Raw genomic sequence first — 23,640 nt, forward strand, 5'->3', positions numbered from 1 at the left:
GGCAGCAACAGGCTGAGGCCGCCCAGGGGTTCCTCCCACCGCCCGCCAAAACCAACCCGCCCCGGTTTTAGCGGCTGCGAGGTCCTCCCACCCAACTCCACGCCCCTTCCTAGCGCGGGGCTTCTTCCGTCCCGGAGCCCCGCCCGGCTCCCGCCTCCCGCGCCTCTACCCCTTTGCTGGGGAGGTGGCGTAGGACTTCCTGATCGCCGCAGGTCATGCCACCGTAAGTCCCAACTGTCCAGCCCCCAGCAGTCTGGACACTAGAGGATTCCAAACATTTCAGCTGTTTCCTGGACAACCCCTGGAGCTGCTACTGGTAACGCACACCCACGAGTTGGAACCCAGCATCCCTCAAACAAGTGCTTTTCTCCAGGATTCTCAGTTCCTAACGGGATACCACCATCCACTCTGGTGTGCCCACACCAGAAACTTGAAAGTGAGTCGTCCTTGATCCCACCCTCCTTCAGTTTCTCGCGCTCAATTCTTCTCTCATCTTAGAGAGTCTACCTTTAAAGGTCTTTTAAACCTTCTTATCTCCACCTCTGTGTATCTCCTACTTATCCTTCTAGACCTGTTTGAAAAATATCATTTCCTCTCTACTTCAATCTCTACCCTCAGTATGGCTTATACAGATTTTTATCAGACCACTCCAGGGACGGGACCTCGAGTGAGTCATGAGTGAACCCAGAGCTCGGCACAGCACTTGGCATAGGCAAGACATCCCTGTGTGTTTCTTCAGTCGCTATACCTTATCTGGGATTTACTGCTGTAGTTCATAATCTTACTGAGCTCTCTAAATTTGCAGCTGTCACCCATCTGGCTTTCTGATCTCCAGCTTTTTTCTCTGTACCCTATCCTTCACACTACATGCAGTGTGATTTCCTATCATGCAAAATTGACCCTCTTTCCTTCTTCCCCTTTAAATCTTTCAGTGGTTCTCCACTGAGATTATCTGCATACAGGTCATCTCTGATCGCCTCTGCCTGCTTCTCCAGACTCCTACCATTCCTGCTCTCTCCTTTGGCCTTCCTGACACTCAGCGTTGCAGAGCTACCTGTAGCTCTCTGAGCACTCCATACTCTGCACTCTGGGCTAGATTATTCTCCATGCACCCGTATTCCCCGCTTGGTTAACTGTTGTTCATCCTACAGGAGTCTGGGTGGGAAGACTTCACATTTCCCCCAATGTTGGGTTAGTTGCTGCTTCTTTAGTTTTCACAGTCCCTTGGCTTCACTTTGAATTTGGATATTTTGATTGTTTGGACCTGTCCCTTCTCCCTGGGAGCTCATCTCCTTGCAGTCACCCAGCGCAGGGTCTGGCATGCAGAAGAAATCCGTAGGAAGGAGAGGAGGATGTTTATGAGGGAAGTTCCTGAGCCCAACTGGAGGGCTGGGAAGCAACCTAGGATTCAGGGCCAGACAGACTCAGCCTGACTTGGTTCTTCACATATATGTGTGTTTAGAAAAGTCACTTCTCTCTAGGCCCGTTTCCTTAGCAATAAATTGGGGCAGTGAATTCTAGCTTGCACAGTTGCTATGAGGGTAAAGTGAGGTAATGGTTAAAGGGTTAGGTAACCCAGCAGGGGCTAAGTAAATGGGAATCCAAAGCAGAAACCAGTCCCCTCTGATTTCAAAGCCAAGTTTGATGATTTTTTTTTAAACAACATAATTGAGCAACTACTACATGCCAGGCATTGTGTATAGATCAGGGAATTCGAGCTTCACCTTCTACCAGTTCCCCTTGTGTTTTACATTCTAACAAAACTGAGCTGCTGGTGGGTCCCCAGATACATCATTCTGTGTTACACCTGTGTCCTTTGCACATAGTGTTGCCTTGGTCGGGAATATCTTTTCTTCCTTGTCCACCAAAGTGAACTCCTGCTCATTCTGTTCAGTCATTACCTCCTCTGTGAATCTTATTCTGATTTTTCTCTTTCCACTGTGCTCTCCTAGAAACTTATTTACACTCTCATCATAGCATTTAACTGCTAGGCCGCTTCAGTCGTGTCTGACTCTGTGCGACCCCATAGACGGCAGCCCACTAGGCTCCCCCGTCCCTGGGATTCTCCAGGCAAAAACACTGGAGTGGGTTGCCATTTCCTTCTCCAGTGCATGAAAGTGAAAAGGGAAAGTGAAGTCGCTCAATCGTATCCAACTCCTAGCGACCCCATGGACTGCAGCCTACCATGCTCCTCCGTCCATGGGATTTTCCAGGCAAGAGTACTGGAGTGGGGTGCCATTGCCTTCTCCGCATAGCATTTAAAGTACTTAGAAATTATCTATCTGCAAATCTAACCCCTTGAAGGCAAGGACACTGAACTGAGCATGAGTACTAGATACATGGTTGAGTAAAGGCAGGGAGTAAAGAAGGATAAGACGTTTTTGCCTTAGAGAGCACCCCCCCACCCCAATCTAATGCAAGAGTGAGTCTTATCATGATAGATAAAGTATGTTCACAACTCTTCACAGTTCCTCCTATCACAAGCTGCATTTCCTCATGCCTTGATTATGTATTAGCCCTGTGACTTGCTCTGCCAAGTGATGGGTGAGTTCTAGAGTCTAGGCCTCAAGAGGCCTTGCATCTTTGGCCTTCACCCTCTTGGCATGACACTGCCTTGAGACTGCCAAGTAAGGCAGTCAGTCTAACCTACTGGAGGATGACAGATCATATGGAAGAAAATCAACATCCCTGATCTCCCAACATGTGGTCAGGCCATTTTGGACTTTCCAGCCCAGCTAGTCCTCCAGCTGAATGAGCTTCATGAATGAGGAAAGGTCTAGTCAACCGACAGAATCATGAGAAATCAAAGTTGTCTTAAGCCACTAAATTTGGGGATGGCTTGTTATATACTTGTAGATAACGGAACGGAGAAAGCAACGGCACCCCACTCCAGTACTCTTGCCTGGAAAATCCCATGGACGGAGGAGCCTGGTGGGCTGCAGTCCATGGGGTCGCTAAGAGTCGGACACGACTGAGCGACTTCACTTTGACTTTTCACTTTCATGCATTGGAGAAGGAACTGGCAACCCACTCCAGTATTCTTGCCTGGAGAATCCCAGGGACGGGGGAGCCTGGTGGGCTGCCGTCTGTGGGGTCGCACAGAGTCAGACACGACTGAAGCAACTTAGCAGCAGTAGCAGCAGCAGATAACGGAAACATTAAATGGGTGATCACAGTATAGGGTGATCAGAGCAATGACAGGGACACGCAGAGGTCATGAGAAGAGAATGCTAGTCCAGAAAGGCTTCCTAGAGCAGAGGAGATTGGGGCAGTTTGTTGAAGAATAAATAGGAATTTGATAGGGTGGGGTAAAATAATCCCGTTAAAAACAGCATGTGTAAAAACACACAGAGGCAAGAAAGCAATGGCACAGCCAAAGAGTGGTTAGCATTAATCTGGTGACCATAGACCACAGGGTTCATAGAAGGCAGTATTAGGAATGGAAGCTGGAAATACAGGTTGAATCTAAATCAATGTGTATGGCCCTGGAGGCCTTGGTGCCATTCCTTAGCACACCTAGCCTGTGTCTAGCGTGCCATATCTGTGCCTGATGGTTACTCTCCCTGGCTCAGCAAATAGTGGGGCTGATGCTGTGGCTGAAGTAGACAGAAGAGCCTCCAAAGCAGGGCTCTGTTTCCCTTGGGAGTGGAATTCTCTGGGATGGAGCCCTATCTCCCTATCCCAGAATTCCCTCAAGTTGGGTCATTGCTCCATCTCGAAGCAGGATTGTCTAGGTGAGGACTGACTGCCTTTCTTAAACTAGGGGTCACAAGAGTAGGGATCCCTCCCCAGAGCTGAAACTTTGGGCTCTGTACTTTGAGTCGCATACAGAAGCATCGAACAGAGGAGGTGCCAGTGGAAGCTGGTATACAGTCTGTACGTGGTATTTCACTCACCAAGCTCTGTACCTGATGCCAGGCTGTGTCAGTGGGGAGGAAGAGGCACCCAGAGAGAAGACCTCAAATTCCAGGAAAGGCTTCCTGAGTGCCCTCAGTGACCCTGGTTCCCTGCCCGAGATGACAGGTCCCTGCCGCCTTGTTTCTTTGCATTAGTCAGGGCTGCGTTTCTCTTGTCACATCACGGCTCCCTGAGAAGCCCCACTGCCATTTAGGCATATGTTCCTTGGAGCAGGCTCTGTGTTACACCCTCTGATGGGCTCCTGCAGGTGGGGCTCTGTCTCTTCTCAGACACAAGCTTCTAGGGAAGCCCTTTCTCCTTCCCTCCACAAAGAAGGTCTGGATAAGCTGGAATGTTCCCCTTAAATCCCCTCCTGCTTTGCTGCTTGAGGATTGTATGGTTATTCCTATTCTGTTTGCCCAAGGCACTCACAGGCAGTATTCTACCCCCACCATGCCCAACACTATGGTCTGGCAGAATTGATGGCTCAGGGGATTCTGGTTTTTGAAGTGTGAAGTCTTTAGGTGATGCTGGGCCACATCCCTGGGTCCTTGATGACACTGAACCCTAGAGGGCAGATGGCTGGGATGCTTCAGAAGAGCCTATCCAGGCCCAGATGACCTTGGCATCTCTCCCTAAAGTCTGTCTATGTAAGGCACGTTCCATGACACCTGTGCCTTCTGGTTCACTTAGGGTCATTACACACAACGGGAACCAAACACAGTTCAGTCCCCCGCCCGTCTTCTGGGGAGAGGAGGAGTTAACTGGGTTAACTCTGACGGACTCATCCAAGTGCCCAGCTTGCCCTGCTCACCTGGTATCTGTCTGAGTGGTGCAGGTCGTCGGTGGCTGACGAGTGTGGTGATGCCGTTGGAGACTCTCCTTCCCTCTTGATGGAAGCGGACAACAAGAGGGACTGAAAGAAGAAAAAGGACACATGGCCTCAGGCTGAGTGAGACCTACAGTCCATCCCCTAGGGTGTTGGGTCCTATGGCGCTTTTAGGAGAGGGGCAAAGAAAAGGAGGGCAGAGGGGTGGAGGCTACACTTGAGATTCTAAAGGCATGTGGTCAGGCCCCGGAGTCTGGTTGTGGGAGAGGATGGCTTGATCCTGGGGACGGGTGGAAGCCCCTGGAGAGGGTCCAGTCTCCTCCACCCCAACTAATCTCTGTCCCTGTGGGGCAGGCCTCCCAGGGGGCTGAGGCTATATAGGCTTTGTTTTCCCGTAGGGAGCAGAGACTCTGGGACCCTGAAGGGTTGGGGTAGAGCCACATCCCTGCCACTGTGCTTGCCCCTAATACAGGCTGGTGGCAGCCCCGCTATGGAGAAAGTAAATTAAATATTATGTATGAGTTTCCTCCATGCAGCTAGGGATGTGCGCTGGCTCCACTTCTCCCTGTGCTGTGGCGGTGATCCCAGCAAAAACCACAGCAAAAGTAATCCCCCCTGTGTCAATCCCGCATGGCCTCTTCTACATACGCCCGCAGTTTAGATTAATAAACTGTCTGCTTTAAACTTCGCGAGCTCCACAGTTCTAAATACCACATGGCACATTCAGCCTGCTCTTGCTGGCTTGTGCCAAGGCCTGTTCAGCTGCAAACTGGGGGCCTGGAGGCCTGAAAGCAATCCATACTTCCCGCGGCCCCCCCACCCTCCACCTTCTCCAGCCTGCACAGCTCTGAGCCGGAAGCATACAATTCCCTCGGAGGCCTCCCCAGCCTAGAAAACCATGCCAAATCGCCAGTGACAGCCCAAAGAAAGCAATCTGGGAAAGATGGAGCAGCCATTTATCCTTCATCTCCAACTGAGCCTTAGGATGTGACCCGCATGCGGTGGCCACGCTGCACATCCTCACGCCTGAGGGCCCTGGGAGGGGAGGGGGCAGCTGCTGGTCTGGCAGGGCTCCCTGACTCGACCTCAGCCCAGGAGCTGGATTGGGGAGGAGGCCGGGCAGGGCCTGGGGTGGGATTCCCTGCAACTCGGAGCCCCTTCCTCACCCACCCTGGCCCAGTGGAAGGCCTAGTGAGTGCCTCAGCTCCCAGCTCAGAGAAGAGGTGGACTTTCAGGCAATGTCCTCCTCCTCTGGTCCCAAGGAGGATGCTGAGGAGGGACGACATTGTGGGGCCCCCGCCCCTCCATCAGGAGAAAGCTTGAGCTCATTTGCTTGCGCGTGCTCGCTCTCATTCTCTCTAGGTTAGAAGCCCTGAGAGGCCTCAGAATTACACCTGGGGCAAACGGAATAAAAAAAGGTCACTGGCGCTTTTTAAACATGGACCAAAAAGCAGTAAAATGTGTTTTGAAAAAAAAAATCCCAGCATTAAATCATGACTTTTTGCCTGGCTCTTCGCCTCATTAAAAGTGGCCTTTTGGAAGGTAAAATTATCATTGTAAGCGATAAGATCTTTAAGAAAATAATTCACGGCTTCTTCACCCTTTAATATGATAGCCGCCACCGGCTAATTTTTTTCTTAATGGCAACGAGGCCATCAATCTTGTCTGAGGCCCCCTCGCCCTCTCCTCCTCCTCCCTCCCTCCTTCTCCCTGTCCTCTCAGTCTCTTGCTTGAACCTTATACCTCGTGCCTCTTCCATCCATGACCTGCTTCCCTAAAGCCTGGGTCAAGGCGCAAGACAGACCCTAAAATCCTCAGCTTTGGGGGCATGAACTTACATCTAGAAGTGAGTAAGTGGTGGCCATTGCCTCCGAATCTGATTATCAATAATCCAGACGGTGGTGGTTGCAGGAATCTGCACATGTTTAAGATTTCCTGTGTAAGTATTCTGATGGGCTAGGGGTAGGTGAGTGGGTGTGCATCTGTGCATGCGGGGAACCAAGTATGAATGTGGTCTGTGTGTGTGTGCTTTGAACAGAGGCCTCACTGGGGTCAAGTCCCTAGCCCTGCCAGCCGCGCTTAGGTGTCAGGTCAGTGGTTGTGCCTGACCTGGTGACCTGTTTCCATTGAAGACTGCAGGCTGGGCTAGGCTTAGCCAGTGTGACTTCTCCCCCCACATCTTTTACCTTTAGGGCTGGGAGGGCTTTGGTTTCTTGGCCAGGGCCTGCATCTGTCCAGACCTGGGCTAGGCCCCCTGCCCCTCCTCTGTCTACCTTGCTGTGTTGAGTGCATGGAGGTGGAGTCCACTCCTTTAGACAGGCCTGCAGGGGAGACGGGCCAACCCCCTGGAAGTAATATTTTCACTCTGGCTCCTTTTCCCAAAAGTGCCCTCTCAGAGGTCACCTGTGCCTATAAGACCTCTAAATACGACAGCCTCCTTCTCCAGCCCTCCTGTTTGACATGTGACTACCCCAGACAGTTTGAGATTTTTTTTCCCTTAGGGCCCCAGGACACCATGCTCTCCTGTGCCCCTCCTTACTCATCACTGTTCCTCTTCTGCTCCTTCTGTGGCTCTGGGGCCTTCTCTTGACCCCGCCCCCACAGGAGTCCCAGACTCTGTTCTTGGCTTCTGCTCTAATTGCTCCACACACACTCACTGACTGATTTCATCCATTCTGAGGCATTCCCTGGTGGACCAGTGGTTTGGACTCTGCACTTTGACTGCCAAGGGTGCAGGTTCATCCCCTGGTTGGGGAACTAAGATCCTACAAGCCCTGTGGCATAGCCAGAAAGTAAGTTTCATCCACTCATTCCTCACTCCCTATAGAAAGGGCTGAGGATTCCTGCCTTTACAAGTCATTGTGAGAATTTATTAAGATAGGATGCCACCTGACTGAGGGGTGGGGGAAAGAGGACACTCGGTAAGGGTTTAGTCTTCCTCCCCAGGTCCCCACTCCTTCAAAACATCATCCCCCTTGAGGACACAATACCGTCTCCCTCTGTGGCCACCTATGAGAGTTCTCGGTTCGAGTCATGCCATCCTGCTGAGGCCTCTGACCCCTCTTTTGAGCCACTGTCCTTCACTCTTCCTTTCTCCATCTGATGCTTTCAAGCTTCCCTTTCATAGTGTCTGTTCAGAGAGTCAGATGGTCTCAAATGAGCCCCACATCCTCTCTGGTTCCCTGCTGCCCTCAGGACAAAGCTCATGCACTCATCCCATGGGCTGGCTTTGTAAGGCCCCGTACCAGCTGTCTTGACCTGCATGTCTATATTTTTCTTTACCTGGTGCAGCTCACCTTCCTCCTTCTGAGTCTCTCCAGACTTACAGTGTCTGGGTCTCCCACTCCCCCGGTTCATTCTTGGCTTTGACCCCATCTTGACTGGAAGAGGAGGGAGTCAGATGAGCATACTCCAGCTCCCACTCAGACTGCATGCATGTGCTCGAGTGCACAGGGCAGCCCGAGACCCCAGGCTGACGATCAAACCCTGACGACAGCTGGGGATCCAAGAGGAGCTCCTTTTTTTCAGGAACCAGTTCTGGGTGGGCCTATGTTAGGATGGGTAGGAAAAAACACACAATTGTCCACCTACCTTGGGGGTGCCTGGAGCCATGGCATCCTTCAGAAGGGAGTTCTTGCTGCCAAGAAAGAAGAGGACAGGGTGACCATTCCACTTGCTGCCCAGGGCATGCAAGAGAACAGCAAGAAGACCCCAGGGGGAGAAGACAGCCAGCGTTGCCCGGCTCGGCTCAGCCTCCATCGGGGGTTAGGGGCCAGAGTTGGCTCCCGGGCGGGGGGGACAGACACGAGGCGTGGCAGGCTGTCTTGTGGATCTGAGGGAAGGGGCTTCACCTGACCCATGCTGTCAGCCCTGAGGATTGTGCCTGTCCTGCCCCTCCCCTCCATCCCCTGTCCCCAGCCTGCACTCAGCTCCTATGGGAGGGGGGTGATGGAACTGCCATGGCTCTTGTCACTTCTCCCTCCAACATGCTGCAAACTGCGTTAGGCCAGGAATGATCTCCTCCTGATTCAATTTGTCAGCCCCAGGCCCTCCGGCATCGGGCGCGGCGGGCGGGTGGGAGCTGGGCCCTGAAATATGGTGGGTGGCTCGGAGCAGGCGGGGGCCGGGGTGGGGGAGGTGATGGATGGGCTGTGGGGGAGGCGAGGACTGTGTTTAATAACAAAATTGGTATGCAAGGCCACATCCCAGCGCTAAGCATGAGTGATCCAGAGCCACAAAGTATTACAAATCCCCGCTAAACAGATGCTGACAATGGAACAAGACGTATCAAATCAGATCCACTTCAGAAACATTAATATCCCTGTTCCTGTCCCTCCCGCCCTGCTGCCCCCTCTATGCTCACCACATCTGTGCTCACACATTCACGCACGTGCTAGCACATGCACACAAACACACGCACACACAGGCGCCGGCTGGAACACAGCAGGAGGCAGAAACAGCGCATTCCCATAGGGTTCCCATGCACATACAAGCAGTACAGGTAGAGCACACCCGAGAGATCCATACAGCACAGAAGACACAGCCAGGGCAGACACCCGGGCGCACGCAGGCCGTGTGGACACGGAACACCCACGGGGACAGGCATGACACACCTAATATGTGAGCAAAGGCATAGGCAGAGCTGGATAAAGTAGAGGTTCTCCATCCAGGGCCATTTGTCGCCCAGAGGACAACTGGCAACACTTGGAGACATTTTTGATCATCATAGCTGGGAGCGGGCAGTTTTCTCCTGGCATGTAGTGGGTACAGGGGATTAACCATCCTAGAGGGTACTGGATAGCCCCTCACAACAAAAAACTACCCAGCCCAAATGTTAATAGTGCTGAGGTTGAGAAACCCTGGTGTAAAGGCAGATATGCACATGTCCATTGTCTCTATAATTCTGTCAACGTGTGGTCACACCGAGGTTCAGGCATGCACACAGAGGCGCAGGCAGAGTCATGTTCCCAGGGCCGTGTCCTTAAAGACATTCACAACTGTCACCCAGGCCCGGATGAAGAGCTGCTCACATGCCCACCTTCACACAAGCATGCACAGGTACAGACACCCACGTGTGCTGCCACACGCCCAACACTCAGGCAGCCACAAATGCAGCCGTACGTGGACACACCCACAGAAGCAGACACGTACGTCATAGTGAAGGGGCCGGTAGCTTGGCAGCAGGCTGAGACTAAGATCTGAGTGTAAAAATAGCTCGTGGTGGGGGTAGGGGGGGCTGTGGGTTTGATTTCCGGTCAGGGAACTAAGATCCTGCATGGCACATGATGTGGCCAAAATATTAAAAAAAAACCAACAAAAACCAGCTGTCTGCCTGTCTGATCACACAGTGGGGGCATCACAGACAGGAAGAGACCACCAAACTGGGTTCCGTTCAGTGGCATTTTGTTCATAAGTGGTCCCCATGTTCCTGCTCCTGATCCGGGCACAAGGGATACAGAGAGGAAACTGAGCTGCCATTGAGGAACAACTAGATGTGAGTCTGTTACTTTTATCTTTCCTTCATTCCGCTAACAAATGCTGTTGTCGCCCTGCTACCAGCCCCATTCCTGGACCTACAGCGAGAGAAATGAGGCATCTACTATATGACACTGTTCCCACCAGGCCCCTGGACTGAGGTCTGAGTGTTTTCTGAGCAGAATCAGGGTGAAATGGAAGAGGCAAGACTGAACAATTGTTGTGCACCCACCACATGTGACAGGCATGGGCTAGGAGCTTCAAGCGTGTCATCTCTTTGATCTTCACAAAAACTTTGGAGTTGACTGGTGGGCTGGGTGACACCTCACTGCTCACACAGCCCAGGCAGGGTCTGGGATTTGCGTTCCTATCTGAGAGTCCAGAGTGCTGCTTTTCTGTTGGCCCCACTGCCTCCTAAAGACACTCAGGATGGAGGGCTGAGCTCTGAGTTCTTTTACTCTCTCCACTTTGGGGAGGGCCCTGCTGACTCTGAGCTTTCGTTTACTCTGCCGGTGAACAGACATGAAGACATTCAGGGCCAGGATGTCCAGCCTCTCCCTTGGCCAGTCCTCTGGATCTTTTCCTGCAATCCTCTTCACCTTCCCTCCAGTTGGACTGGTCAGACTCCTTCCCTCTCCCAGAGCAAGCACCCCCCTCCCCCCGCCCTCCCTACCTTTCCTCCAACAACCTGATTACCTCCAAGTGTGCTTGCTTCCCCCAGAGAGAGGAGTCTGGCGAGGGGCCCACCTTGGAGAGGAGAACTCTGAGCCCCGAGCCGCTGGCAGCCAGGCTCCCGCCCAGCCCATCCACTCGGCTCTGCCTTCGTCCCTCCCAGTTTCCACAGCCCGCCCCCAACGATTTCCTCCCTTCTCAGTCACTCGCTGCCTAGTGATCCATGGGTTTTAAATTATAACTGGGACCCAGGAAACGCGTTCCTAAGTACAATATTCATGGGCTGGGCTGACACTTTTAATTAAGGTGATTTACACTGAATTATCCTTGGAAATAAAGAAATGGTGTGCTGCCCGGGAATAAACCATCATCACCAGCCGCCTTTGTAAGTTACACTTCGTTTTAATCTATTTGGGGAATTGTTTATCTAGTTCATTACCCAACCAAACACCGAGGCCGGCCTTAAATAAGGCTTAAGTGGGGGTGGGGGCACTGCCATCTCCACACCCCGCCTCTCCTCTAGAGTCACCCAGCCTTCCTCTGGCTCCTTCCAGGCCCTTTAAAACACTGACTAAACCAGATCTCAGAGTGGCTGAGGAAGCCTCCAGAAAAAGGTCTCTGAGCTCAGGGCCCTCTAAGCCAAGCCTCAGTTTCAGTTCTGTGGATCTCTGAAAGAGTCCAAGGTTCTTTCCTATTTCTGGGTAGAAACTCCTGTCTGAGGGCCACAGAGAAGTTTGGGGACCACTGTCCAACCTGCCCAACAATCTCCAGCTCCCATCTATGTTCCTGCCAGTCTGTCTGACTGTCCACGTCCACACTATCACCATCCCAGAGAAAGCTCAGGGCACCCAGAGCTCTGTCTACTGTCTCCTCCTTCCCTCAGATACCTGCTTCTCTACTATTGACACCGTCCTGCCAGTCTGTCTGTCTGTCCACGTCCACACTATCACCATCCCAGAGAAAGCTCAGGGCACCCAGAGCTCTGTCTACAGTCTCCTCCTTCCCTCAGATACCTGCTTCTCTACTATTGACACCGTTCCTGTGAGTCAAGTCAGAAAGCGAAGTCAGTAAGTGCCCCACAAGTAATCAGCTAAGTTCTCTTGCTTAGTCCCCCACCAGTCTCTCACCATTCTTTCTTCTCTGTTCCCACTGCCACTGCCATTGTCCTAGGTGAGCCTCATCATCTGTCCCCTGGACCCTGCCTAACTTCCTCACTTGCTTCCTTGCTTCTACCCCCAAATTCTGCTCCATGCCACCTCCAGAGCGATTCTCCTACAGCTCAGCTCTCTGATTAAGCTTCTCCAGCTCACAGATATTCTAATTCCCCAACTCGAAGGTGACCCTCCGGCACTGAAGGCTCTCCACTATCTGTCCCCAATCTAACTTTGCTGTTCTTGGTCCAGCTAGCTGAATCCTGGGGTCAGCTGGAATGCCTGTGCAGGACTGAAAGGGGTAAAGAGAGGATGAGGTGAGGGAGTGTGTGGGGGCATTGCCTCTGATCTCGAATGTACAAGTGTTTTGAGAAGTGTGAGTGCTTTGCCAGCAGAAGTTCTGACTCTTCTTCCTGGGTCTGTCTGCCTGTGTGCCTGTGGGGGTGAGCATCCATGGGAAGTGGTTCTTTGAGGGGGTAGGTGTGAGCACATGTATCTGTGTTGGAACGAGGGAGGGTGTGTGACTGTATGTTGTCTACATACATTTGTGTTGGTGTCTGTGAAAACCAGCCAGCCCTAGTTTGGGACATTCAGTCATGTCTGACTCTTTGTGACCCCATGAACTATACAGACCATGGAATTCTCCAGGCCAGAATACTGGACTGGGTAGCTGTTCCCTTCTCCAGGGGATCTTCCCAACCCAGGGATCGAACCCATGTCTCCAGCACTGCAGGCGGACTCTTTACCAGCTGAGCCACCAGGGAAGCCCAACCAGTGTGAGCCCTTAGGTGTGTCTAAAAATAGCAGCGTGCTATGTGGGGGGCATGCTCTGTGCTGTTGGACAGAAGGGGGCAGAGAGCGCAAACCAGGCCCACCCAGAGGAACGCCTCTGGGACTGACCCTGTGGGAGGGCGATGGAAGGAAGAGCACCCTGGCAGCAGCATCCACAGACTCAGGAGCTGGCCAGGCTGAGGGAAGGGGGTGGGGGTGGGGGCAAAGGGAGGGTGAGAGGGGGAAGGGACAGCTGGAGAGGAGAGGAGAGGAAAGAAAGGACAGAAGCCAAGAAGAGGACAGAGGGGCGGACTAGAGAGCTGGGGAGGCCACAGTGGCTGGGGACGCCCTCACCTGGGTTCTGCCCAGAACACTCTGAGCGATGCACGCACAGGCTCTGCCCTCCTGCAGGACTCGGTTTCCCTGTCTGTGAAATAACCTGGTCAAAGGCCCCTGTCAGGTCGGAACTGAGGTGGGGAAGAGGAGGGAGGGGGTCTCCGAGCCCTCCCAACCTCCTCTCCTCCCCTCCGGTCTCCCGGAGAGCGGGCAGGGGCGGGGCAAGGGCAGCCAAGGCTGGGGGCCCTCCCCGCCCACCCGGGCGCCACGGCCCTCAGCCCGGAGGGAGCTGACACGCTCCTTGGGAATTTATCACGCACCCAATTACAATGTTAATTGGCAAGTTCCTGAAATCAATTAATTCGCAAATTTTTTCCAATTAAAAATCCAGATAAATCACGAGGGCGGCGGCGGGGAGGTCCAGCCTGCAGTCCGGTGGGCGCAGCGGCCGCAGGGAGGGGGGGCGTATAGGCGAGGGGAGGGGGCGGCGGGCGCGGCTGCCCTTGAACGCCTTTGCCGGCCGGTCGGACTGTCAGCGCGCCGGGCGCGGCGGGGCCGAGACAGATAAAACCATCGACCCGTCGCCGCCAGCGCTTCGGCTTTATCGATCCGACGGGAATTTCACTTGCTGTGCAGATCCCGCTGTCCGGCTGTCAGACACCGGGTTGAGGAGGGGGGAAACGTACCAGGAGTTAGGGGGTGCTGGCCTGGGCCTGGGCACGAGGGGCACAGAAGTGGGGGACGCGTGAGCTAACGGTGAGGGCTGGGGCACCCGTGAAGGCTGGGGGGCGGGGAGCGGAGAAATGGACCGGAGCCAAAGATGTGAAAGTAGGGGACCCTCTGAGAGGCTGTGGGGCAGGAGGGATTGCCGGAGGGTCACGGGAGCGGGTGGAACACTTATGTGGGCACAAGTGGATGCCCTGGGCAGTGCGTGGATGGGGCCACAGGGGCTAGGCTGTGGTGTGGCCCCCAGTGAGGAGGCAGAAAGAGCTCGGGCCCCCACTCTCCAGACCCTTGCGCGGGGCGGGGCGGGTGTCCCTTCATCTCTGCCTCTGTTCTCAATTTCTGTTGGGAAGTCCTCCACCCAGAAGCACTCCTGCATAGCCAAGGTGTGGAACTCAACTGCAGAAGGATGTTGCTTCCCCTCTCTGTTCTAGGCTAGTCCTGGGTGTGTGTGTTGTTGAGGGGAAGGGGAGTGGTTAAAAGTGTGGGCTCTCGAGTCAGATTGCTTGGTTTTGACCCCTTTTCTTTACCACTTTACGGGCTGTGCAACCTTAGAGAAGTCACTTAACCCCTCTGTATCTCAGTTTCCTCGTCTGTAAAATGGAGTTAATAATTATTACCGCCGCCCCCCCCCCCCCCACCCCGCAGTGGTAGGTTGGGAAGATCCCCTGGAGTAGGAAATGGCAATCTGCTCCAGTATTCCTGCCTGGGAAAATTCCATGGACAGAAGAGCCTGGTGGGCTACAGTCCATGGGGTCACAAAAAGTCAGACAGGACTGAAGGAATTTAGTGCGCGCGCACACACGCGCACACACACACCAGTGGTTGTTGTGAAGACTGAATAAATTAGTATAAAGTTCTTGGCACACAGCATTCAACAAGACTATTATTATCATCATTAGTACAGTCTTCTGTGGTAGTTTTCAGTATTCCCACAAATTCTTTGGTACTCTCCCCTTCAAGGCTTCCCTGGTAGCTCAGCTGGTAAAGAATCTGCTAGCAACGAGGGAGATCTGGGTTCTATCCCTGGGTTGGGAAGATCCCCTGGAGAAGGGAATGCTACCCACTCCAGTGTTCTGGCCTGGAGAATCCCATGGACTGTATAGTCTGTGGGGTCTCAAAGAGTCGGACACGACTGAGCAGCTTTCACCTTACTTCCCTTCAAGAGGTAGAACTTACAGTGTTTAATTCTCCTCTGTGGAGTGTGGGCTGGACTTGCTGACCTGCTTCTAGTGAGTAGAATAAAATATATTAGAAGCCATAGTGTATGACTTCCCAGACTAGATCATAAAAGGCATTGTGGCTTCCTCTCTAGCCTCTCTCTTGGATCACTTCCTCTGTGGGAAGTCAACCGCCATGTCTCAGGGAAACTGTAGCAACCCTATGGAGAGACCTGCACGTCGAGGAACTGAGGCCTCCTGCCAACAGCTGTGTGAGCGAATATCCTGGGAAGGGGTCCTGCAGCTCCAGTGGAACCTTCAGACGACTGCAGCCTTGGCTGACATCCTGGCTGCAGTCTCCCGAGAGCCTGAGCCAAAAGCCACAACCCCTCACAACTACCCAACTAAGCTGTGTCTGAATTGATGACCCCCAAAAACTGTGAAATATTAAGTTTTGCTGTTTTTAAGCCATGACGTTTGGGGAGAATTTGTAACACAGCAATAGATAAGTAGTGTTTTGGCCTTCAATTCAGCCCAGGCCTCAGCTCCCTCAGGAGGCCTTCTCTGCTCTGTGCTGGGTTCAGTACCGTCTTGTTTCTCCCACAGCTCCTGTCTATCCCACAGAGCGGTCTCCGTCCCTCCAGGTTGCTAATGCCTGGCTCTCCTTACTCCTATTATGAGCTCCTGAGGGTGGGACCATTTCTTTCTTTCTTTTTTTTAAATTGAAGTATAGTTGATTTGCAATGTTGTGCCCATACACACTGTACACAATATAGTCTGATGCACAGCACAGTGACTCAGTTATATACACACACACACACATTCTTTTTTAATATTCTTTTCCATTGTGATTTACTCCAGGAGATTGAATATAGTTCCCTGTGCTACACAGTAGGACCTTGTTGTTCAGCCATTCTAAATGTAATCGTTTGCATCTGCCAACCCCAAATCCCAGGTCCGTCCCTTTCCCTCCCTCCCCCTTGGCAACCACACACCTGCTCTCTCTGTCTGTGAGTCTGTGTCTGTTTTGTGGATAAGTTCATTTGTTCCATATTTTAGATTCCACATATAAGGGACATCATATGGTATTTGTCTTTCTCTTTCTAACTTCACTTAGTATGATAATCTCTGGGAGCCTCTGTATTGCTGCAAATGGCATTATTTTGTTCCTTTTTATGACTCAGCAGCATTCCATTGTATATATGCACCGCCTCTTCTTTATCTATTCATCTCTCGCTGGACGTTTAGGTTGCTTCCATGGTTTGCCTATTGTGAATAGCGGTGCCGTGAACCTAGGGGTGCATGTACCTTTTTGAATTATAGTTTTGTCTGGGTATATGCCCAAGAGTGGCATTGCTGGATCATATGGTAATCCTATTTTTAGTTTTCTGAGGAATTTCCATACTGTTCTCCATAGTGGCTACACCAACTTACATGGGACGATTTCTGGTTCACCTCTGGGCCCCTGCACCCTGCATGGGGGATTAGGTGAGAAGGTAGAGGAAGGAGGATCAGTCAAGTCTGCTGACTGGAACTGATCCAGGTTTTTGGACTGGGAATCGTGGGGCAGGCTATTCCCAGTGGCTGACTATTTCCCAGAGTGGCTAGAGCCCACATGCTCTTCTGTAAGAGGAGCTTGCCTCTTCTCCATCAAAAGGTGGGGTACATGTTCCCGTCCCTAAAATCTGGGTAGGTTAATACTGCCAAGAGAGTATAGCAGAAGTGAGGTTAAGTGATTTCTGAGGTTAGGTTAATAAAAGGGAATCCAGCTTCGATCTCATTGGCTGGAACATTTTGCTTTCATGCTTTCAGCTGCCACACTGTGAGCTATCCTGCTCACAGGCCACAAGGAGCAGCCATGTGTAGGTGCTTTGGTTACAGCCCCAGCTGAGGTCCCTGCTGACAGCCAACATCAACCACCAGACATGTGAATGAAGGAGCCAGGTGATCCCAGCTCCCAGCCAACAAGCCTTCCCAGCTGGGGCCCCAGACAGGGTGAAACAGACACAAGCCACCCCCTCTGTGTTCTGTCTGAATTCCTGACCCCCACAGAGTCCATGAGCATCATGAAATGGTTGCTTTAAACCCCTAAGCTTTGGGGTAATTTGTTTCTCTGCTCCTTTTGACAACCTTGGCTCTTCTGGGAGGAGGCTCCACCCAGTCCTTCAGGCAGGGACAAAGATGATGGGGTGGAGCAAGGGAGACACGCCTGAGCACGTTCTCAAGGTTGTCACCTTTCACACCTTGAGATTCATAGGGGAGGTGGATGGCAACCCCAGGCTGCACTTCTCGGGAAGCTGCCAGTCCCAGTCCCTGCTTCCATCACCCTGCTCTGAGGCTCCTCCCCTTTCTTGTGCCTTTTTGAGACTTAAAGCTCACTCTCCTCATATCTCTGGAAACAGAGTAAGAAGAGAAAGGCAGCACCATTCAGCCGGAGGAGCTGAGGATTGAAAGCCAGGTGGAGAATGGCAGCAGGGTCTTGCCGCCTGTGAGAGGCTGGGACCTGGTGGCCAGAACCCTGAGTGGAGGCCTCTGGCAGGTGGCTTACCTGGCGGGCAGCTGGGCCAGCTGCTCTAGTTCTTGCTCCATATGCTCCTGTAGCTCGCTGGGCCTCAGCAGGACCTGACAGATGGGGCAAATAGGGGCCTGGCTGTCAAACAGTGCTGCTGCCTTTTTCTTACCTGGTGAGGGAAGAAGAAGAGACAGACACATAAGCTGGGCTATACGTGGAGAGAAACGCCACGTCCCAATCCTCCACCCCAAACCTCTGCTGCCTCCTAGGGCTTCTTGGCCTGGAGGAAGGGTGAGCCTGAGGGTCTCAGAGCCCATGAACATTATTCCGCTTTGCAGCTCCAGAGGCTGTGGCCGTGCACAGCACCTCCTCAGCCAGCTGCCCTTCTCGGAAATCTATCAGGACGCAATCAATGCTCTGTGCAATCAAACCTTGATCACTTCATTTCACACGTTAGTGAAGCAGGTCTTGGTTTAATCACAGCGTCACCCGGAATATCCAGGGCCTCCTCTGTCACTCCTTTCCTTGCTGCTTTCACACTTTCCAAAGCAGGAGAAGGAAGAAAAGAGGGAGAAAAGGGATCGTTCCTGCAGTCATTCAACAAACATTGTCTGATGTCTGTGCTGAGCCAGGCCTAGTGCACAGCAGTGGGGACACAGAATATAACCAGATCTAGTCCCTGCCCTGAGGTACTCACAGTCAAGTGGGAAAGACTGAAAAGGACCAGGGTGACTGCCAGGGTAGCATTCTCTCCCAGCCCCTCTCTTTTCCCCATGCTCCTTTCCATGGCCTCTCCTCTTCTCTCTCTGCCTGTGGGACCATATTGTGTATTCTTATTGGCTCTGACTCCCACCTGTGCCCTGCCGACATCCGTTTCTCTGCCCCAGATCCCTCCCATGTTCTCCAGACCCCGATAGCCAAACACTTAATGGACATCAATGCCTGAATGTCCTACAAGAATCTCAAACTCAACCATCTAGAATTGAGTACTTGGACTTCATTGATGGTCCAGTGGTTAAGAATCCACCTGCCAAGGCAGGGGACACAGGTTTGATCCCTGGTCTGGAAAGATCCCATATGCTGGCGAGCAACCAAGCCTGTGCACCACAACTACTGAGCCCATGTGCCCTAGAGCCCAGGTGAGCAACAAGAGAAGCCACCACGATGCGAAGCCTGTGCACAACTAGAGTAGCCCCTGCTCGCCGCAAGAGAAAGTCCATGTGCGACAGCAAAGACCCAGTGCTCTTCTCAGTGAAAGACACCTGCGTTCACTTGGTCACTCAAGCCAGCAACCTTCACTTTGCCCTCGGCCCCTTCCTTGCTTTACTCCCCCTCCCACATTCATTTAACCACCAAGTCCTGTCCGTTCTGCTTCAGTATTCCTGGAATCTACATTCTCCCAGTTCAGGTCTCATTCCTCACTCGGATAACCTCACTGGCTGCTATGAGTCTAACAGATTCTGAGCTCTTCCCTTCCAAAATGCCCTTCAAATTGTGTGCCCCCAATACACAAGCACACATGGGTCTAGCACTGGCTATGCTGACTTGGGGGGCCCCTGGGAGCCTAAACTCTGTCCCTGATGGTAACCAGAGCTCACTGTGTAGGAAGGGGCCTGAAGTTTGCCTAGTGCACTTCTCGGGATTCCTAAACTCCCACCCTTGCCACTCTGCCCAGCCAGTGCTCCCCTAGCCTTTGCTTATAGGCATGGGGTTGAGGAGCTCTATTCATCCAGAAACATCCCTGACTATCCATGTAAACTCTGATTGTAGGAAGGAAGGCTTCTTTAGCTTAAGGTCAGATCTTTCTCCCTGCTTCTTCTTTCTTCTGATGCTTGGAGAGGGTCAAAATCAGCTTTTAGAGAGATAAAGTCCACGCCAGTGATGACTAAGATGGTTGACTGGGTAGGGTTGCCAGATTAAATACAAAATGCCCAGCTGAATTTCACATAAACAATATTATTTTTAGTGTAAGTTTTCCATGGCAAAAGGGGGAAACTTAGACTAAAAATAATATTGTTTATGAGAAATTCAACTGGGCATCTTGTAGCTTCCCTGATAGCTTGTTGGTAAAGAATCCACCTGCAATGCAGGAGACCCCAGTTTGATTCCTGGGTTGGGATGCTGGAAAAGGGATAAGCTACCCACTCCAGTATTCTTGGGCTTCCCTTGTGGTTTAGCTGGTAAAGAATCCACCTGCAATGCAGGAGGCCTGGGTTTGATCCCTGGGTTAGGAAGATCCCCTGGAGAAGGGAAAGGCTACCCAGTCCAGTATTCTGGCCTGGAGAATTCAGGACTTTATAGTCCATGGGGTCACAAAGAGTTGGACACGACCTAGCGACTTTCACTTTGGTATGTCTCAACTATTGGCACAGGATATACTTATGTTAAAAGTTATTCATTGTTTTTCTAGAATTCAAATTTACCTGAATGTCTTATATTTTTATTTGCTAGGTCTAGCAACCCTATGTCTGAGGGAGTTCCCTATTCAGGCTGAACACAAGAACCTATCTCCCTTTGACACAAGATTATAGCTCTCCTGGATGCCCAGACTAGATCAACTGAGAGTTCAGAGGAGGGAGTGATTCATCCCAGATATGTGTTTGGAGGAGTGGAAAAAGAGAAGGCTTCACCAAAGAAACAAAATTTAACATGTGCCTAAGAAGAATTCCAGGCAGAGAATGGGAGCAAAGGGATGAATGAATGAATGAGTTGTGAGCTTCTTGTGGGCAGGACCATTCTTGCTGCTGCTAAGTCGCCTCAGTCATGTCCGACTCTGTGCGACCCCATAGACGGCAGCCCACCAGGCTCCCCCATCCCTGGGATTCTCCAGGCAAGAACACTGGAGTGGGTTTCCATATCCTTCTCCAATGCATGAAAGTGAAAAGTGAAAGTGAAGTTGCTCAGTCGTGTCCCACTCTTCTCGACCCCATGGACTACAGCCCACCAGGCTCCTCTGTCCATGGGATTTTCCAGGCAAGAGTACTGGAGTGGGGTGCCATTGCCTTCTCCAGGACCATTCTTAGTCACCTTTTAATCTATAGACAATTGAAAAAAGACTTGGCATAGATTAGATTCTCAGTGATGAAACAAAATAGTGGAGAAGACGAAGGGAAGGAGGAGAGGTAGAAATGAAGAGCTGCTTGTCCCAGAAGCCAGATGACCTTTGCAGAACTGGGATGTCTGCAGAACTGGGATGTCTGCTTTGTGTGTGGCAGGGTCGGGTAGGGGTGGCTCTAGTCAGTGTGGCTAGGTCTCTAGGGGGGAAGGGGTCTGCTGATCATATGCCCTGGTAGCTGTGCCCCAGATATTCAGGGGACAGCTAAAAGGCAGCTCTGAGTAAAAGAGGCAGATGTGGCCCTGGTCTAGAAGTGGGGAGGTGAGGATTCTAGACTCATTCTATTCAGCCAGAGAATCTCAGAGGTGAGTGAGACCCTAGAAATTCTGCAAGCCATTATCTTTATTTTACAGATGGGGAAACTGAGGCTCAGAACTGGGCAGGGACCCCTGTACTTGGCTCATGATCTCATTGCTTCATTTATTTATTCATTCATCAAATATTTATCAAACAATTATTCTATGTCATGTATTATTCTAGGAGAAATGGGCTCAGAGATAAAGAAAACACAGTCTTGGCCTCAAGAAGATCACAAACCAGCGAGAAAACTGGAAAAGAAAGTCAGTGACTGCAGTCTGTGCAGCCTTAGTCAGGGCTGAGGGAGGCAGGAATGGGTGCTTGTGGTGGTGGTGATGGGCGGGAGCAGGAAGGGGCCAGAGGAGGGTGGTAACGCTTGCTGGCAGGCATGGAGGGTGACTAAGGGACAATTGACAAGGCTGTTGAAATCAAGCATTGAGGTAGGGGCTGGGACAGAAGGGGGAAATGGTGAGAGACAAGAATAGAGAAAGGTTAGGATCTAGGGCATGAGATCAGAGCTGAGGTAGAGATATCAGGGTTTCAGCCCCCTCTGCCTGGGGTACCAGGTATGGTTCTTAGGGCTGCCAGAGCCCCAGTTCCTCCCTCTGCACCTGGAAGCAGGCATCAGCATTCCCATATACCTGTGCTCAGTTCATCTGCTTTCCTGCCACAGGGATCTTCTACTTTTCCGAGCTTGGCCTCAGTTTCCCTGTTGGGACAATGGGTCCTCTTCCTGGCTCCCAACTTCAGGAAGAGCAGTCACAGGGATCAGCGTAGGCACCCTGCAGCCTCCAGCCTGCATCACATCCCTGTGTTCTCAGGGGGTGCCAGCATGGAAGGTGCCAGCATGGCCATGGGCCCCCTGCTTTCCCTCCCCCACTGTGTTCCCTATAATTTTATATTGAGACCTGTGGTCATGACGTGGGTTTTACTGCACTAACGACATGGCCTGCCCAGGTTTAATGACAAAATCCATACTCTGGCCCTGGGCCTGCTCCTCGTTTGCATAATTCCCAGAATACAGCTCCCTGAAGCTTTTGACCTGGGCCATTACAGTGGCCATAAAACGGGCCATAAAACCGCTGGGGATGGCCCAGAGGAGGAGGCTGTGGGCCTTTGGGGGTGGGAAGGCACTCTTCAACCCCCTACTCTTCCGAGGCATCCTCGGGCTCTCCTTCCACAATTCCCAGAATCTGGGAAGTCCGTCTCAGACTGGAGAGGCCTCCAGAAATCCTTAGTCCAACTGCCCGTCTGATGCAGGAATGCCTTCTCCAACACCGCTGCCAGCATCGCAGGTAGGCAGACCAGCCCAGCAGGGGCAGGCTGTCAGAAAGCATCTTCTCCTTGAGCATTCTTCACTCCAGCTGGTGCCCCCCTACCCCTGAGCCCACCAAAGCTCTCTGCCACAGGTGGGTCCAGGTCAGACGCGCTAGGTTGAATCCCATTCCCTCTTCAGGAAGCCTAGCTCCCCAGGGAGGTCAGGAGCCAGGCTGAGCAGCATCGTGGGGAGACGTGGGCAGCATGAGGGGCTGGGGACAGGGACTGGGATGGGCTGTCAGTGCTAAAGATGATGAATGGGGGAGGTGAGGCGGGAGGCCGGGTGTTATCGGCAGTGGATGGCGGTGCGGGCGCTCGCCGCTTCTGCTAATCCCCGGGCGCTGCCTCAGCCCTTGCACTGATAACGAGGAAATGGGACTGACAACAATTTTTAGCTGAGAGATTCTTCACCAAAATGCCAGGCGGCCGGAGGTCTGACAGCGCCTGATTGAGTGTGTGAGTGTGTCGAGGGGGAGGCGCGCGGCCCCCTCCCCTCCCATGCAAAGATGGATCGCTCATTCCGCCTCCCGTCCACATTCATTACGGCACCTACCTCCCTACACCCCATCGCCACCGCCGCCGCCGCCGCCGCCGCCTCCGCCGCCGCAGCCTCCGCCGTGCCTGCCACCTCCACTTCTCCGCCTGCCACAGGTATCCCCCCAGTAAGAGGAGAAAGGGCGGCAGAGGGGCCTGGGCCTACCTACAGTCTCACACAAGGCACCGCAGGCTCAGGAAGCAGAAAGTCAGGGCTAAGACAGGCCCTGCCTGGAGGCGCCCTAGGGATGGGACCTCCAGAGGGTCCCTTCCCATTTCTGGGGTACCTCCCCACCAGAAAACAGCCAGGCTCCACCAGAAAGTGACTGCCTGCGGTTGTGAGTAGGGACAGGCCTGCTGAGGAGCAGCCCGCCAGACGAATAGTTTTTCCCTGGCCTGGGCCAGGCCGCTGCCAGTCCAGGCCTCAAGCCTTGGATCAAGGCCTCAGGTACCTGGGGTCCCAGATCAGCCCTCTGCTGCCCCCCTCTGTTGGGAACTGCGGGCCACTGGGAGCAGGCAGCTCAGGGGCTGGGCTGCTACTTCTCTGCCATCTTTCCCATCATCCATGGTGAGGCCTGGTGCAGGTCTCATTCAAAGAGAAAGCCCACCCTTCTTCGATCACTAACCCACTTCCGGCCCTGCAACTCCCTACCCTGCAATTGCCTCTCCAGCTTGGCCCGTTTGGTTTTGTCCCAGTTCTGTTGCCTGTGGGTTCCATTCTTCCCTCTCTGCTTGTTTAAAGAGCAAACCCCAACCTCCTCATCTTTTCTCCACAGACCACAAAACGCAGAGTTTGACTGCCTGGTGTCTGATTTAAGAATGGGGAGGGTTAAAATGAGGGGGAGGCTAAC

General features: G+C 52.6%; 1 protein-coding gene and 2 long non-coding RNA genes across 7 annotated transcripts in view; 2 read left to right on the plus strand and 1 right to left on the minus strand.

The window, feature by feature from the left end:
- RNF220 (ring finger protein 220) overlaps positions 1–23,640 on the minus strand; it is a 279,014-nt gene that overhangs the window by 19,497 nt on the left and 235,877 nt on the right. For 4 of the 5 annotated variants that reach the window (XM_010803713.4, XM_005204860.5, XM_010803710.4 and 1 more), the window contains 3 exon segments: positions 17,563–17,695; positions 8,318–8,363; positions 4,712–4,813 (listed from right to left, as the gene is read on the minus strand). In XM_010803713.4, coding sequence (XP_010802015.1) covers positions 4,712–4,813; positions 8,318–8,363; positions 17,563–17,695 — 281 coding nt within the window. 5 annotated transcript variants of the gene reach the window in all.
- On the plus strand, positions 153–5,410 carry LOC112446024 (uncharacterized). The gene is made up of 2 exons (XR_003034077.2): positions 153–436; positions 4,591–5,410. It is a non-coding gene; the product is annotated as an uncharacterized lncRNA (long non-coding RNA).
- On the plus strand, positions 11,113–15,485 carry LOC112446025 (uncharacterized). Its single transcript, XR_003034078.2, has 2 exons — positions 11,113–13,959; positions 15,170–15,485. It is a non-coding gene; the product is annotated as an uncharacterized lncRNA (long non-coding RNA).

The sequence above is a fragment of the Bos taurus genome, chromosome 3, assembly GCF_002263795.3.
Source record: "Bos taurus isolate L1 Dominette 01449 registration number 42190680 breed Hereford chromosome 3, ARS-UCD2.0, whole genome shotgun sequence".
Classification (NCBI taxonomy): domain Eukaryota; kingdom Metazoa; phylum Chordata; class Mammalia; order Artiodactyla; family Bovidae; genus Bos; species Bos taurus.